We start from the raw sequence: 15249 nt of genomic DNA on the forward strand, positions 1-15249 counted from the left end.
AACTGCTATTTGCATGGGGAAATTACATGATGGGATGCATTTGTTTACATTTGGTGGCTCAATAATGGTATGAACATTGAGGTAAGTTGAATCCCACCAACAATAATTCACATCTTGTACAGTGTCACCTAGTGGTTAAAACAGTACTACCACTCAGTCTAGCTGAGAATGAATCAGCCCTCTGCTGTTAGATATGACTGACAAATATACCTTTTAACATTCCATTTTAATAACACTTTTTCAAACGGCACAATATGCATAGCATAACATTGATTTAAACATGTATTTATAAAGTGGGATGTAAAACAAATAAAAAAATGGCATGCACATTTACATCTGATGTTAAGACATGATGACAAGGTTCTACTTTATTGCTGCCAGGTCATTTCTCTCCTCTCCTTCACACATGCCTGGCGCTGCCCCTGCCCATCCCTGCAGTTTGGCACCCTGATACAGGCAGATTCACGCCTCCTCCTGCCTGAGACTATTACACACTGTCTCTGGTGTTTTCAAGTAGCATGTTGCAAAAACACTCTTGTCACATTAGCTCAGATTCAGTAAGCTCATTCTATCTGGATCCAGCCTGAGTAAAGAAAAATGAAATGAATCAATTGAGCCTTAGTCACATAATTATGGAAATCATGTTGCAATGCATATTCAAGAAATATACATTTGTAGCTGAACTTCCAAAACATTTCTGGGTCATGTGAGAAGTGCATGTATAAATCAAATCAAATTGTATTGTATTAGTCACATACACATATTTAGCAGATGCTATTGCGGGTGTAACGTTTTTAAATTTTTTTGTCTTTGTGTGTGGGTGTGTATACATTGAAAGCAATGTGATCTTAATCAGACAGGCTGTGTCCATAGTATACATCATAGGGCTCGCTGATGTTGGTGGTCTGAGGACGAGGGATGGAGTAATCTTTGTCAGGATCTATTTCCTGAAACACAAACGTAGTGAAACATTAAAACATTAGTGCAGTAAATAATGGCAATTAGTTGTTCAGCATTACATATACATTGCTTGTAATGGCAAGGGTCATATTATTTTGTAAGATGTTATTTATCTTTTATGAGCAATACAAGACATAAACATTCAAATGACAACATCAACTACATCACACCTGTCCAGATCCACTAGCACACACCCCCATCACTTTCCTCCACATGGCCTGAAACTGCACCATTTTGTTTCTCTCCGTAGCCCACGCTCTTTCAACATTGAAATAATAAATCATTCGATTTTTCCATTGTGTTAATGCACAATGGAAAAATCTAATGATTTATTATTTCAATGTTGAAAGCGAATTGATTGATTTCCACATTTTTAGTATAAGTTTTTTCAAGATGAGTGATGAGAAGAGAATTGTCCATGGAAAACAGAAATGAAAATGCCGCAGACTGCTGCTCATGCTCCCAGGTGATATTTATTCATAACAACATTTCAACCCGTAACTTTTCATCAGGCATCCATGTAAAGTACGTGAATGTGCGTATGTTTTTCAGTTTTTGTAAGAGAATCATCCAAACCACCGGGTATCTCACTACACTCCCATGTGCCATGTCTTGAAATATGCAGACAGACTGATTAAAAGTACATTTACATTGTAATACTTCTGACAGCCAACTTTCTAGCTCCACCCACAACTTCTGAACTTAATAGCATTCCCAGAAGTCATTGATTATTGAGTCTGTTAGTTTTACACTTAAGACATGACTCTACACTTGTGCTGTAGAATTTGTGAATTTTGTCTCTTGTAAAATACAATTCTATACATTATCTTATACTGGATTAAGCATATATTTTTGTTAGTTATTCTTTGTTATAACATGCTGATTCTCATTCCTACCCAGTAAGCCCAGAGCCATTTTGAAGCCTACTCACTGTCATTGAGAATCCAGACTCATATGGTGATGGGAAAATGGGGTCTTGTTTTCTGCCTGGGGAAGAGAACACGATACAATGACTCAATTATCTGCAGATTCCATACAGTCAGTATTAAAGTGACAGATTGTGTAATTAACCTCATATGTCATATTTTATTCATTGGAGCTAGTCCATATATAATCTAGCTTCCATGCTAATTTATTAGTACTGTACCACCAGTACATTTTCTGTGTTTCTAATGTTATGTTGCTGATTAACAAAACGTAGACATGCAGTACAGTACATTTCCCTGCTTTACTCCTTTCCAGTGCTACTGTTTCTCACTTCTCCGTTCCTCACCGTCGTTCTCAAAGCTTCTGTTCTCCCTCCCTTCTTTCGGGCTCCCCAGCCCTGGCAGGTTGGCGTTGGGACTGGTCCATCCGCCAAAGTCTAGGGGGCCATCCTTGGAGCTGGCCTCCCACCTGCAGAGGAGAACCACTTGGGCTAGTCCGTGGCCCAGCAGTAGGACCCAGCCGTTGGCCACCAGGGCTATACTCAGCACCGGGTCATCCCACTGCGGCCGCCGGCCCATCTCCATGTTACCCCGGGTCAGCAGGGCGATCCACACCACCCAGATGGCAGCAGACAGCAACAGGGTGAGGCAGAGCAGCGTGGCCTGGACCTGGCTCTGTCGGTGGCTGCCCACGCTGTAGCTGTAGGTGAGACAGGAGCGGCAGAGGCAGCACAGGGAGAGGACCAGGCCGGCGGCCAGCAGAACCAGCACGTAGATGAGCAACATGACAAACTCCCCCTGGAGGTACTGGCAGGGCTGGCCGTCCCGCAGCAGCACGATGATCAGCCACTCTGTAGCGATGACCACCTGGAGGGTGAAGAGGGCCAGGGCCACCCCAGCCTCCCCCCAGCCCCGGGCCACAGAGAAGCCCAGCAGGGCCAGGCAGCGCGCCAACAGGCAGGAGAAAGCCAGGGAGAACAGCACCCCGAACAGGAAGAGGCGCGTGGGGCATGTCTGGGTGGTGAGGCGGATGACGAAGGCAAAGGTCAGGGCGAAGACCCCCGCCGTGCTGAGCAGGAACAGAGCCATGGAGGCTACGCTCCCCCCGATGCCCCTGCGCTGGCGGGACGACACACACATCCACAGGGTCCAGAACAGCAGCCCCACCAGCAGCACTGAACTGACCACAAAACCCAGTGAGGCCAGGCTCTCCACCACGATACCCCACGCCGCCTGACGGTCACACAGGTAGGAGTACACTGGGTCCAGATCCGCCCCACACCCTAGGATTGCATCCTGGGAAGTAGAGTTTGAGGAAGAGTTGCGCTGGAGGAAGGAAGTGGTGCCTCGGTTGATAGTGGATTTTACAGTGGGATTGTTAGTGGTGGTATTGGGGATAGCCTTAGAGCTAGTGGCAGCACTGGGAGGGATGGTTTGGTTGAGGGTGCTGGCATTCAGTGTGGTCTGACATGTGCTAGGAAGTGGGACATTGAGTAGTAGGATGAGAAAAATAGATTTGTGTATCTGGAATGGAAAGACCATCCTTGTGTTTTGTTTTGTCTGCATGTTGTTGTCCTTCCTCTCTGGTTTTATGTTTTGATGGTCTACTCCCTGCTCAGATGGGCCTTTGCTACCTGGAAAAAGTAGCATACATGAGAGCATGTATTTTTAACTCTGAATATCTTTATTTATAGAGCATAGCAGTATTTAGGACAATCAAATCAATTAAGGTGCTTTTGAATAAAGATGTGAGAGAGAGAGAGAGAGAGTGAGAGAGAGAGAGAGAGAGAGAGAGAGAGAGAGAGAGAGAGAGAGAGAGAGAGAGAGAGAGAGAGAGATAGAGAGAGAGGAGAGAGAGAGAGAGAGAGAGAGAGAGAGAGAGAGAGAGAGAGAGAGAGAGAGAGAGAGAGAGAGAGAGAGAGAGAGAGAGAGAGAGAGAGAGAGAGAGAGAGAGAGAGAGAGAGAGAGAGAGCCAGAGGGAAGGGAGCAGACAGACCACAGACATGCCAGGACAGGGAAATAACTTTGTGTACACGGTAAGAATAGAGGAATTAGGAGTGATTACGTTAGGAACAGGTTCTAGATACTCTACATCAGGGATGGACAACGTGGAGGGAGTCGGGGCCACAGAAAATCTGAACTCATCACGAGGGGTCACAGTTGCTCGCGGGTCTGCGTCCCCACATTGTTTTACAGATCATTTCCTGCAATTCTACACATTTTGCCATAGGGTGGAGAGAAATGTTTGCAGTTTTTAATATTATATCTGAGTGACTGACTAACATAATCATATCATAGTATTATACTGTATTTTATACAGGACAGTTTAGATAGCTGGCCGCAAAACTAACTTAGGGATCTAAAAACTGTTAGCTGACATGGGCTAATTGACTGACTATCAGTGCTTTATATGACAAGAGAATAACTGCTGATAACAACCACATTTCCAAATTGCACCTTGTATATTCCACTATTTTAACTCACAGCAGTAAGTTGAAACCCCAACTGATTTCATAATAAATAATAAATAAATTGGGACGTCCCGTTGCCCATCCCTGCTCTCCCACAGAGGAAAAATGTAGACTACATAAACTCATAAAGCCGTGTGAAACCAGGAAAGAGGGCAATAGGGAGTGAGCGTGACAGCGAAATACAAATGCAAGGGGGGGTTGACACACTGAGATTGGAAGTGAGAGGGAGTGGGAGAGAGAAGCCAGAGATATACACTCCTGATAGTTGATTGTCACTTCCTCTAGTTCATAACAGAGCCCTTGTTTCAGTGTCAGAGATTCAAAGATGACATTTAATATGCTTATCGCTGAGTAAATATGGCCCTGGCCACTTTATTTAACCCTTAAGGATAACTCTGTTTTGCACCGAGGGCAGGAGATAAAACCTCTAAAAGTCACTAAAACATCTCTATCAAGTCTATCTTTACTGATTATTTCAGGAACATGTTTATGTGACTGGTAATTTGTTACATAACATAAACAAATACTTCATAAAATAATTGTTTTGAATGTTTTTGGGTTGATTGGGTTGTTGAATTGGTTGACAGTAACAACAGTCTAAACGATAATGATTCATTGTCATCTAACAACAGGAGACATGAAGGCATCGCTGCTTCAGCTGCTTACTTTTAATCTTGTGAGCAACATTTTTACTTTAAAACAACAAACTCTTCCTGTGGCAAAACAGGTGGCAAAAAAATTGGTAGGATATATCTCCATTCAAGCTACAACTTTCGAACTAACAAAGATTAGTAACATTGATTTACCCTTTATCCGGAGGCTTCAGTGCATCCACCTCAGTGCTTGGTAGTTATTTCTCTCCTACTTGTAGTTCCACTTGAGATTTGCAATAAACTCTCAGCTGATGCATCAGTAGACAGTCATCTATGTATGAACGTGCCTCCTAACTCAAGGATGTTTCCATATCTTTTACAGGCAGTGCAAGAGGGAGGGAGGGAGGGAAAGCAGGAAGAGAGGAATGAGAGAGGGAGTAAATTATTTTGGAAACGAAAGATGAGGATATTTTTTCACCTCAGCCACATTTACATCTACTGGTGAAGCGATAGGAGAGAAGTTTGGACTGACCCACCCCTGACTTCCCCTCCTCTCACTCTCTTTTTCTTAGTCTATCTCACAAAACAGCAAAGTATAGGTGGGGCTCAAATCCCTGGAGGCTATGGAACAGGCACTGACACACACATACACACACACACACATATACGCACGCACACACGCACGCACGCACACACACACACACACACACAGTGTCAAGGAAATGCGAAAGTTGAATATCTAGCTATGAGAGTTGACCACATAATTGGAAATGATATGCATAGGCAAAGATCTGAATGCCAGGTCGTCATAAATAATCACACTGCTGGTTGCTATGTTACAGAGAGAAGTTAGAGGTGAGGGGGAGGGTTTCCACTAGTTATCACAACCACAAACTCAAAATGGGCTATTCATTCAAACAAAAATGTGCTTTTTGGTTTAAATTTAAGGTTAGGTTTAGACATAAGTGTGGTTAGGATTAAGGTCAGGTTTAAAATCTCGTTTTTGTAGAAATAGACATGGTTTATTACTTTGTGGCTGTAGTAACTAGTGACGACCGAGGAGGAAGGAGGAGGCTGAATAACACAACTGACTCATCTAACTGTCCCTGAGACTAACAGTAACCACTTAGACATAACCTCACAACACTGATAGCCCTCAGGTGGTGTATGTCAGGGAGGGAGAATACCTTCCAATGGGTCTCTGTATGAACAAGCCCGTGCTGAGCTCCTGGGTTCAAGTATGTACAGGCAAGGACGTTCTGTAAGGTGTGTGTGAACGGAGCAGAGGGGATAAACACGGAAGCTTTCATAGAGACAGACACAAAGGCCGGGATACTTTGTCTGTTCACAGTATAGGATTTCCATAAGCTTCAGGGACCCAGGAGAAGAATTTACAGTACCAGTAGACTATCAAGAGTTACTAAATAAATATTAAAGCACAGACACAGACTGACTTATGACCACAGGGCATCAACCAAAACAATGTAGCAACACAAAATGGAAATGGAAATGGTAAAGACGTTTTGAGAAAGATATTTGGGGGACTGTGAAATAAAGGAGTTGATTTCACCATCCTTTCATGTGCTAAGGGATTGTAACACCCAGGACATTGTCTGGAATATTCCAAGAGTGGCATACTGTATTATTCTTACTCAATATTTGTGGTTGGTATGTCATGGAAATGAGACGTTGTGTAAGACACTGGTGACAGTTGGATGTGTCTCTGAGATAAGGACATGTACATGTTTGGGAAAAACCTACCATAGTAACCGGTTGTGAGAAATATATACAGTACCAGTCAAAAGTTTGGACACACCTACTCATTCAAGGGTTTTTCTTTATTTTTACTATTTTCTACATTGTAGAATAATAGTGAAGACATCAAAACTATGAAATAACACATGGAATCATGTAGTAACAAAAAAGTGTTAAACAAATCAAAATATATTTTAGATTCTTCAAAGTAACCACCCTTTGCCTTGATGACAGCTTTGCACACTCTTGGCATTCTCTTAACCAGCTTCATGAGGAATACTTTTCCAACAGTCTTTAAGGAGTTCCCACATATGCTGAGCACTTGTTGGCTGCTTTTCCTTCACTCTGCGGTCCAACTCATCCAAAGCCATCTCAATTGGGGTTGAGGTTGGGTGATTGTGGAGGCCAGGTCGTCTGATGCAGCACTCCATCCCTCTCCTTTGTTAAATAGCCCTTACTCAGCCTGGAGGTGTGTTTGGGGTCATTGTCCTGTTTAAAACAAATGATAGTCCCACTTAGCGCAAACCAGATGGGATGGCGTTTCGCTGCAGAATACTGTGCTGGTTAAGTGTGCCTTGAATTCTAAATAAATCACAGACAGTGTCACCAGCAAAGCACCACCACACCTCCACCTCCATGCTTCATGGTAGGAACCACACACGCGGAAATCATCCGTTCACCTACTCTGCATCTCACAAAGACATAGCGGTTAGAACCAAAAATTGCAAATTTGGACTCATCAGACCAAAGGACAGATTTCCACCGGTCTAATATCCATTGCTCATGTTTCTTGGCTCAAGCAAGTCTCTTCTTATTATTGGTGTCCTTTAGTAGTGGTTTCTTTGCAGCAATTTGACCATGAAGGCCTGATTCATGCAGTCTCCTCTGAACAGTTGATGTTGAGATGTGTCTGTTACTTGAACTCTGTGAAGCATTTATTTAGGCTGCAATTTCTGAGGCTGGTAACTCTAATGAACTTATCCTCTGCAGCAGAGGTAACTCTGGGTCTTCCTTTCCTGTGGCGGTCCTCATGAGAGCCAGTTTCATCATAGCACTTAATGTTTTTTGCAACTGCACTTGAAGAAACTTTCAAAGTTCTTGACATTTTCCATATTGACTGACCTTCATGTCTTAAAGTAATGATGGACTGTCGTTTCTCTTTGCTTATTTGAGCTGTTCTTGCCATAATATGGACTTGGTCTTTTACCAAATAGCCCTATCTTCTGTATACCACCCCTACCTTGTCACAACACAACTGATTGGCTCGAACGCATTAAGAAGGAAAGAAATTCCACAAATTAGGCACACCAGTTAATTGAAATGCATTCCAGGTGACTACCTCATGAAGCTGGTTGAGAGAATGCCAAGAGTGTGCAAAGCTGTCATCAAGGCAAAGGGAGGTTACTTTGAGAATCTCAAATAGAAAATAGATTTTGATTTGTTTAACACTTTTTTAGTTACTACATGATTCCATATGTGTTATTTCATCGTATTGATGTCTTCACTGTTTTTCTACAATGTAGAACATAGTAAAAATAAAGGAAAATCCTTGAATGAGTAGGTGTGTCCAAACATTTGATTGGTACTGTACACATTTTGTTAAAGTTTCAAACTACAGTCTGCTATGGTGGAGCAATGTAGAAAAAATATGGTTGAATTATATGCTTATGAATGTTCATTGCTGTTCTTAATGAACGTTCTTTAAAAGAATGTCAGTTATTTGTGAAAAGTATAACACACTCAGATTTTCATTTTATATCCTATCATGGAAGGGGTTGTATTTTCTCATATTCTCTCAGAGATGACAGAAGAGCAAAGGACAACATGAGTATTGAAAATAAAAACTTTAATGTATCTATCAGGATATACAATCACACATACACATTCCGTCATATAAATGTGTTTGTGTGTGTAACACATCAATATATTTATATTTTGTTTGGTGGCATAGCGTGCACTAAGAAGGGGGCAGTGTGGTAGCACCACAGGGATAACAGGGAATGCCTTCACCATAATGGTCTATGACAAAGCATCACACACCCTCCTCCCTGGTCTCATCCCTTCCGTTTCCAGTGTGTTCACAGTAGCACGCCTTATCAACAACAAGTAAAAAACACAATGCAAAAAAAAGAGATTGGGGTAAAAAGGGAGGGTAACGAAGGTGGAGGTTGCATTGGAAACAGAGACATATTTACAGTTCTGTAGTAGACTATAAGCAAGTACAAGCTAGTCATAGCTAGTCTTTTGCTTGCGTCCATTGATGTGGTTGATGGTTCACAGAGGAATTGGAGGACTAAAGGGATCTGAGTGATTATAAAAGGACAGAGGGAAGGGGGAGCCGAGGTAGACTATTGTAGAGAGGAGGGGTGGGGGGGGTCTTGTCGTGTCACATCAAGTACCTCTTATGTCCTGTATAAAATACAGTATAATACTATTATATGATAATAATAAAAATGAACAGTTCATTGTTCCGTCTGCCCACCATATGTGGTCTTTCAGGCTGCAGTGCCTGACCACAACAGACTTAAGAACAGTGTGGAGTGACGAGACAACTTTAGGGGGATGGCCAGTCGCCTTATGGTGGCGCACCAGACTAACACAGAGGGAAGTGTCAAGAGCGGAGAGGTTAAGGGAAGGCAGGAGGCAGTAGTCTTAGATGATTCCATATTTGGCCAGATCACTGAGCTCCATGTCGCCGTAGGCCTCCCATGGGCAGACCACTGCTATGTCTAGACAGAATGAGAGAGGGAGAAATAATTAGTATTGATTGTCCAGTTGATGAAAAAGGGCAAGGAACACTTGTTGGTTGTCTTGGTTGTCGATATACAGTGTCTTCAGAAGGTATTCCACATTTTGTTCTGTTACAGCCTGAATTGAACATGGATTAAAACACACAATACCCCATAATGTCAAAGTGGAATTATGTTTTTCAAAAAAAAATGACAAATGAATTAAAAATTCAAATCTGAAATGTCTTGAGTCAATACGTTTTCTTGGATGGACTCACTCTGTGTGCAATAATAGTGTTTAACATCATTTTTAAAATTACTACCTCATCTCTGTACCCCACACATAAAATTATCTGTATGGTCCCTCAGTCGAACAGTGAATTTCAAACTCAGATTCAACTTCAAAGACCAGGGAGGTTTTCCGATTCCTCATCACAAAGGGCACCTATAAAATAATAAAAGCAGACATTGAGTATCCCTTTGAGCATGGTGAAGTTATTAATTTCACTTTGGATGGTGTATCAATACACCCAGTCTTTACAAATATACAGGCGTCCTTCCTAACTCAGTTGCCCGGAGAGGAAGGAAACTGCTCAGGGATTTCACCATGAGGCCAATTGTGACTTTAAAATGGTTATAGAGTTTAATGGCTGTGATAGGAAAAAACTGAGGATGGATCAACAACATTGTAGTTACTCCACAATACTAACCTAATTGACAGAGTGAAAAGAAGGACCTCTGTACAGAATAAAAATATTACAAAACATGCATCCTGTCTGCAACAAGGCACTAAAGTAAAACTGCAAAACATGTGGCAAAGCAGTTCACTTTTTGTACCACTCTCCATATTTTCAAGTATAGTGGTGGCTGCAGCATGTTATGGGTATGCTTGTAATCTTTAAGGACTGGGGAGTTTACAGGGTAAAAAGGAAACATAATGGAGCTAAGCACAGGAAAAATCCTAGAGGAAAACCTGGTTCAGTCTGCTTCCACTAGACACTGGGAGATTAATTCACATTTCAGCAGGACAATAAATTAAAACACAAGGCCAAATCTACACTGGAGTTGCTTACCATGAAGACAGTGTATGTTCCTAAGTGTCTGAGTTATAGTTTGACATAAATCTGCTTGAAAACGTTTGTCTTGATCAGAGCTGAATTTTTAAAATAATAATGGAAAAATATTGTGCAAAACTCTGAGACTTACCAAGAAAAACTCACAGCTGTTATCGCTGCCAAAGGTGATTTGAACATGTATTGACTCAAAAGAGTGAAAACTTATATACTTATACTTATTTTCATGACATTTGCAAAAATGTCTAGAAAGATGTTTTATCTTTGTTTTTGTGCGGTATTGTGTGTAGATGTGTGAGATTTAAAAAAATATTTTATCCATTTTGACTTCAAGCTGTAACATAACTAAATGTGGGATAATTCAAGGGGTATGATACTTTCTGAAGGCACTGTATACTGAAAGTAGAAATACAAATATATAGATGAATAAACATGACTACTGATGATTGCAGATGGAATTTCAAAATTACCTGTGCCAAGACCCTCCATGCCAGGGATGTCATCACCAAATCTGCAATTGACAAGGAAACATGTTTGTATCTTACAGATTATAGAATTTGTCTGTCTGTATACATGTTTGATAATGTGAGAAAACGAAGTGCTTGTTAGTGTGAATATGTGGAACGGTTGTGTGTGGTTTTTGTGTGTATCTGTGTGAATGTGTGATGACAGAGAGAGAGATTCTCACCCTTTCTGGCCAGGCTTGGGGGCCTTGCTCTTGAATGTACGGGTTTGCCTCTGCTTGAACTTGGGGGGTCCCTTCTTGGGGGTGGTGGGGCCAGCTGTTCCAGCGGGCGTTGCCAGGGCACTTCCTGCAGGGGGAGCTGTGTTCATTTCTGCTGAGGCCTGACACAGAGAGAGACAGAGATTGTTACAAGACTGTACATAATATAACGTTTGAAATGTCTGTATTGTTTTTACATTTTTGGGAGTGTAATGATTACTCTTAATTTCTGATTGTTTTTTAAAATGTTTGTTAATTTCACTTGTTTTGGTAACGTAAACATATTTCCCAAGCCAATGAATCCCATTAGAAAGAGAGATAGTGAGCTGTTATGGTGTTGGCCAGAAAGTCTATAATTTCCCTCTATCTTGTATTATCCTCACTCCCATTTTCTACGTCTATCCTGGCTAGTTTTACTTCACTTCAGGTCTGTCCACCACCCCCCCCCCTTCTTCTCTACTGCTGTCTTTCTGCTAATCTCTAGCTCTCTGCCAGGCTCCCTCCAGCCACTTTACTGGTAATCAGGATAGATTAGGGGGATTTGGCTAAACAGCCAGATTATCTCTGATTCCATATAAAACCCAATTTGATGAATTGCCCTTCTTAAATCCCAGGAATGTCCTCTGTGTCATTGAGACCAGCAGTGGCTGGCCTGCCAATCTCTTTAGTGGCTCAGACACTATACTGTCCTTGTTCCTGTTCTTCTTCATCTGTTTAAGCAGTATCCTCCTAATCTGTCTCCTGAGTACCCCCTTCCCCGTACCTGGGAGCTCCATAATCCTGTTAATATAATGACGTGGATGGAACTCACTTTACCAGGACACAGTATGTAACTCAACAGATGCTGCACCTGCATGAGTTTACAGATCTGGCTCTCCCTATGCTGCTGCCTAATGCCCATCCAGAGTGGATAGAGATCTGTAAAGCTGTGCAAAAGCATCTGTTGTTGTGATTTCAGTCTCTGCTTCTAGCAGGTAAGTCTTGCCTCTCTCTCTAGGAATGTGGTGTCTGCTCTCTCACAGATATCTGCCTTCCACTGGAAGTTTTGGATGCACATTGAAAATCCTGTCATTGTTTTACAACTTTTTAGATGTTGCACTGCGGTTTTGAAAATTCCCCCTAAGGAGCAGAATTAACAGGTCAACTGTTTCTACAGTCACGTCATTTATCAATCGACTGGCACAAATGTTTACACACCTAGTTCCCACTGCGCTATTAGAAATACAATCTCACTGTTCCAATATCAACACTGAGTGTGAAGCAATGCATTGGGCATGCCTTCTTAATGGTATTCTAGTATGGACATTGGAACTTGATGCCAATGATTTTAGAGTTAAGATGCACACGTTTGTAGCTATGTGGACTTCTGTCTACCACACAAATGGATTCCTCCAAGCACTGTGTCCATATTCCATTGTTTTACTTCCCAATCTGAATGTACACTCATTGCTATCGTGCTAGAATTCTCAATTGAGCAGTTGAGCTACACTTACAAATGCATGTACATTCTGCACCATGGCTACAGGTGTTAGATTTGCATGAGTCAATCAATCACAATCTTAGATGTTCCTGCTTGATACTCTTAGAACTTTTACTTTATACTTCCTTTACAAGTTATTTGTACTTATACTGTAGCACTAATGTATTCATCTATTTTAGCAATAAGTAATTAAGTAGTAGTAATGTATTATTTCTAAGGAATAATAAAGAAAAGTAGCAATAAGGAGCCCCCCCCGTAACTATTCCCAAGGTCGCTGCTGTAAATGAGATTGTGTTCTCAGTCAACCTACCTGGAAAATAAGGGTTAAATAAAAATAAATAAATACATAAAAAGTCTCTGCCTCACCTAATTTCACAAATGTTCCAAGAAGCTTCTGTCTCGAAATGAGAGCTACTGCTGCATGTCAGTCCAAGAGCAAAATGAATACAAGGAACCGGCCTTCATTTAAATACCCGATTCTTAATCCTGCAGTCTCCTGGTTTCCAGTCACATGGTCTCCAAAAAGGTCAGCCAGCTCCTTCACCACCCTCCCCCCACCTCCATTCCTGGACATCAGAGGAGGTGGGGACATCAGTGAGTAAGGTCAATACGGTCGTTTTTAACTAACTTATCCAATTAAGCCTTGGCACGCCTGTGTCAGGCTTGTCAAAGGAGTCGACATTGTCTGTATGTGCTTGCGTTCCTGGTCCATGTGATGGGTCTTTAAAGAGTCTGCGTTGTCACTGTGATTGGTCTTTAAAGACTGTGTTGTCACTCATGATGTTCCTTGGTCCTTGTGATCAGATGGTACGCTTAGACCACTATCTTCTCCTGACAACTATTTTGTTGCTTGAGTGGGATATTTTACCTAAGATACACCGATAGCTCTAGTAAAATAAAAAAATAACACACACACAAACACACCTGAAAAATAAAGAAAATTTCCTGACTTGTCATGTAGGTTAGGGGTCAATTTACTAAAGTTATTTTACTTGATGATAATCAGTGTGTCTGTATTCAGTGTATTTTTGCAGGTGGCATTCTTTAACAGTCCTGTTACAGCTGGTATATAGGCCTACCTGTAATTTACCATCAGAAACATTTCTGATTAAACCAACATTGAAGCCAATAGCAAAAAATAGCAACATTTTTCAGAATGGATTTTGTTTGTGGATAAAATGAATAATGGATCAATTCCATTACTCATAATTGACTATAATTTTTTTTCCAAGTTCACTGAAAACCAAGTTAGTCGTCATGTCCGTCTTGCAGTATTCGGTATATATGTCAGAGCATTGAGGAAGTACTGAGAATCTGCATTGCGTAAGATCATCCTTTTCTAGTATGTGACTACATACTGTGAGTCTAATAGTTTTAGCTATATATCCAATCACCACGCAGCATCTTACTGTATCAAGGACATTCAAACAATAAGTGATTTTTATGAATGTTTCAGAGCTAACTGTAAGCACATAGTTCTGAAGTTTGTTTTAGAACAAATACAACAAACTGTAACAGTAGATAATTCCCAAATCACTATAGTTTATACTCTAGACAGTACAATTTAAGTGTAGCACTAGTGATCATTACACACCATCAAACTCTTTTTACCCCATTCATTTATTCAGTGCTATTTGTATTAGTAATAAAGTGCAGCATGAATCAAAACCTCTGTATGAGGAGAGGGTGTAGGGTTGTATTTGACTTTTCCTTGTTGAATATGTGGTAAAATGTTAATGTCCATGGGGAATAATTAGATGGGAAGGTGCCCATTTAATGGGGAAATGTACTTACTACGACTGTGATATGTGGTTCTCGCCTAGCTATCTTAAAATGAATGTACTAACTGTAAGTCGCTTTGGATAAGAGCATCTGCTAAATGACTAAAATGTCAATGTAAATGAACCGTGCTGGCAAAATCCACATGGTCACAGGAGGCAACAGTCTAACCACAGAGCTCTGATGTGCAAGGACGTTGACCTAGAGGTCTGGCATGGTGAAGTGGCCAAATATGAACCTACAGTTAATGGGGACCTTCTGGATTAGAGATTTAGGACCCTTTGGTACAGGACAGACCAAGCAGTGCAGACCAAGGGCCCTTAAAGGAAGCTGACGCTATTTCATATACAGAACTTCATCACGTACCTGATAATGGAGGTCTGGGGACCAGTACTTAATTAATTGGTAACAAAGTTGACAACATGCCCTTAGCGGTCCTGTGTCTCATAAGAGATATTTCATATAATTTGGATCTTTTTTTTGATATGAATGATTTTACTGAAGAAAAAGTAGCCATACGTATTGCTCCTCAAATTGAGTCTTGGATATGTTGACCAAGACCCCTGGTCTGGTCTGGTTTTGAGGGCAGGCCAGTTATAGAAACCCTTATCTGAAAGACTCAGAAGCATGGATATGGATCAGCCTCTCAGACAGTACCTGATGAGGCTAGGACTAGGTCATTTCTTGACCCCTTTAGAGAGATCTTGATTCTATGTTAAATTATTGATCTGTGACAAAAACAGCTAATATCCTGTAACT

The 15249-nt window shown here is 41.3% G+C and overlaps 2 protein-coding genes across 3 annotated transcripts; both read right to left on the reverse strand.

Moving 5' to 3' along the window:
- Nucleotides 1-207: 207 nt before the first annotated feature.
- LOC115200489 (G-protein coupled receptor family C group 5 member D) lies at nt 208-5572 on the reverse strand. The gene is made up of 5 exons (XM_029763604.1): nt 5483-5572; nt 5164-5323; nt 2234-3520; nt 1892-1947; nt 208-947 (listed from the first exon to the last, which is right to left on the reverse strand). The coding sequence occupies exons 3-5, from the start codon at nt 3450-3452 to the stop codon at nt 849-851; spliced, it is 1374 nt and encodes a 457-aa protein (XP_029619464.1). The 5' UTR covers nt 3453-3520; nt 5164-5323; nt 5483-5572; the 3' UTR covers nt 208-848.
- Nucleotides 5573-8534: 2962 nt separating this feature from the next.
- On the reverse strand, nt 8535-14118 carry LOC115200495 (retinal cone rhodopsin-sensitive cGMP 3',5'-cyclic phosphodiesterase subunit gamma-like). Of its 2 annotated transcripts, none has more exons than XM_029763614.1 (4): nt 13078-14097; nt 11196-11353; nt 10978-11018; nt 8535-9434 (listed from the first exon to the last, which is right to left on the reverse strand). In XM_029763614.1, exons 2-4 carry the CDS (start codon nt 11339-11341, stop codon nt 9358-9360), a joined length of 264 nt encoding a protein of 87 aa, XP_029619474.1. In that variant the 5' UTR covers nt 11342-11353; nt 13078-14097; the 3' UTR covers nt 8535-9357. The 2 variants fall into 2 exon arrangements, with proteins under 2 accessions (XP_029619474.1, XP_029619481.1); XM_029763621.1 differs by lacking the exon at nt 8535-9434 and adding an exon at nt 9820-9879 and having other exon boundaries at nt 13078-14118.
- Between the last annotated feature and the right edge of the window lie 1131 nt (nt 14119-15249).

The sequence above is a fragment of the Salmo trutta genome, chromosome 1 (genome assembly GCF_901001165.1).
Source record: "Salmo trutta chromosome 1, fSalTru1.1, whole genome shotgun sequence".
NCBI classification, from domain to species: domain Eukaryota; kingdom Metazoa; phylum Chordata; class Actinopteri; order Salmoniformes; family Salmonidae; genus Salmo; species Salmo trutta.

Bases quoted from the DNA above. Each gene is read 5' to 3' on its own strand.
- LOC115200489 (XM_029763604.1), bottom strand. From the start codon at position 3,452: ATGCAGACAAAACAAAACACAAGGATGGTCTTTCCATTCCAGATACAC. The intron at 1,948-2,233 runs GTGAGGAACGGA...TCTCTTCCCCAG, and splicing joins CAGAAGCTTTGAGAACGACG to GCAGAAAACAAGACCCCATT. The intron at 948-1,891 runs GTGAGTAGGCTT...TTTGTGTTTCAG, and splicing joins AGTCTGGATTCTCAATGACA to GAAATAGATCCTGACAAAGA.
- LOC115200495 (XM_029763614.1), bottom strand. From the start codon at position 11,341: ATGAACACAGCTCCCCCTGCAGGAAGTGCCCTGGCAACGCCCGCTGGA. The intron at 11,019-11,195 runs GTGAGAATCTCT...TGTCAATTGCAG, and splicing joins CCCAAGCCTGGCCAGAAAGG to ATTTGGTGATGACATCCCTG. The intron at 9,435-10,977 runs GTAATTTTGAAA...CATTCTGTCTAG, and splicing joins CATGGAGGGTCTTGGCACAG to ACATAGCAGTGGTCTGCCCA.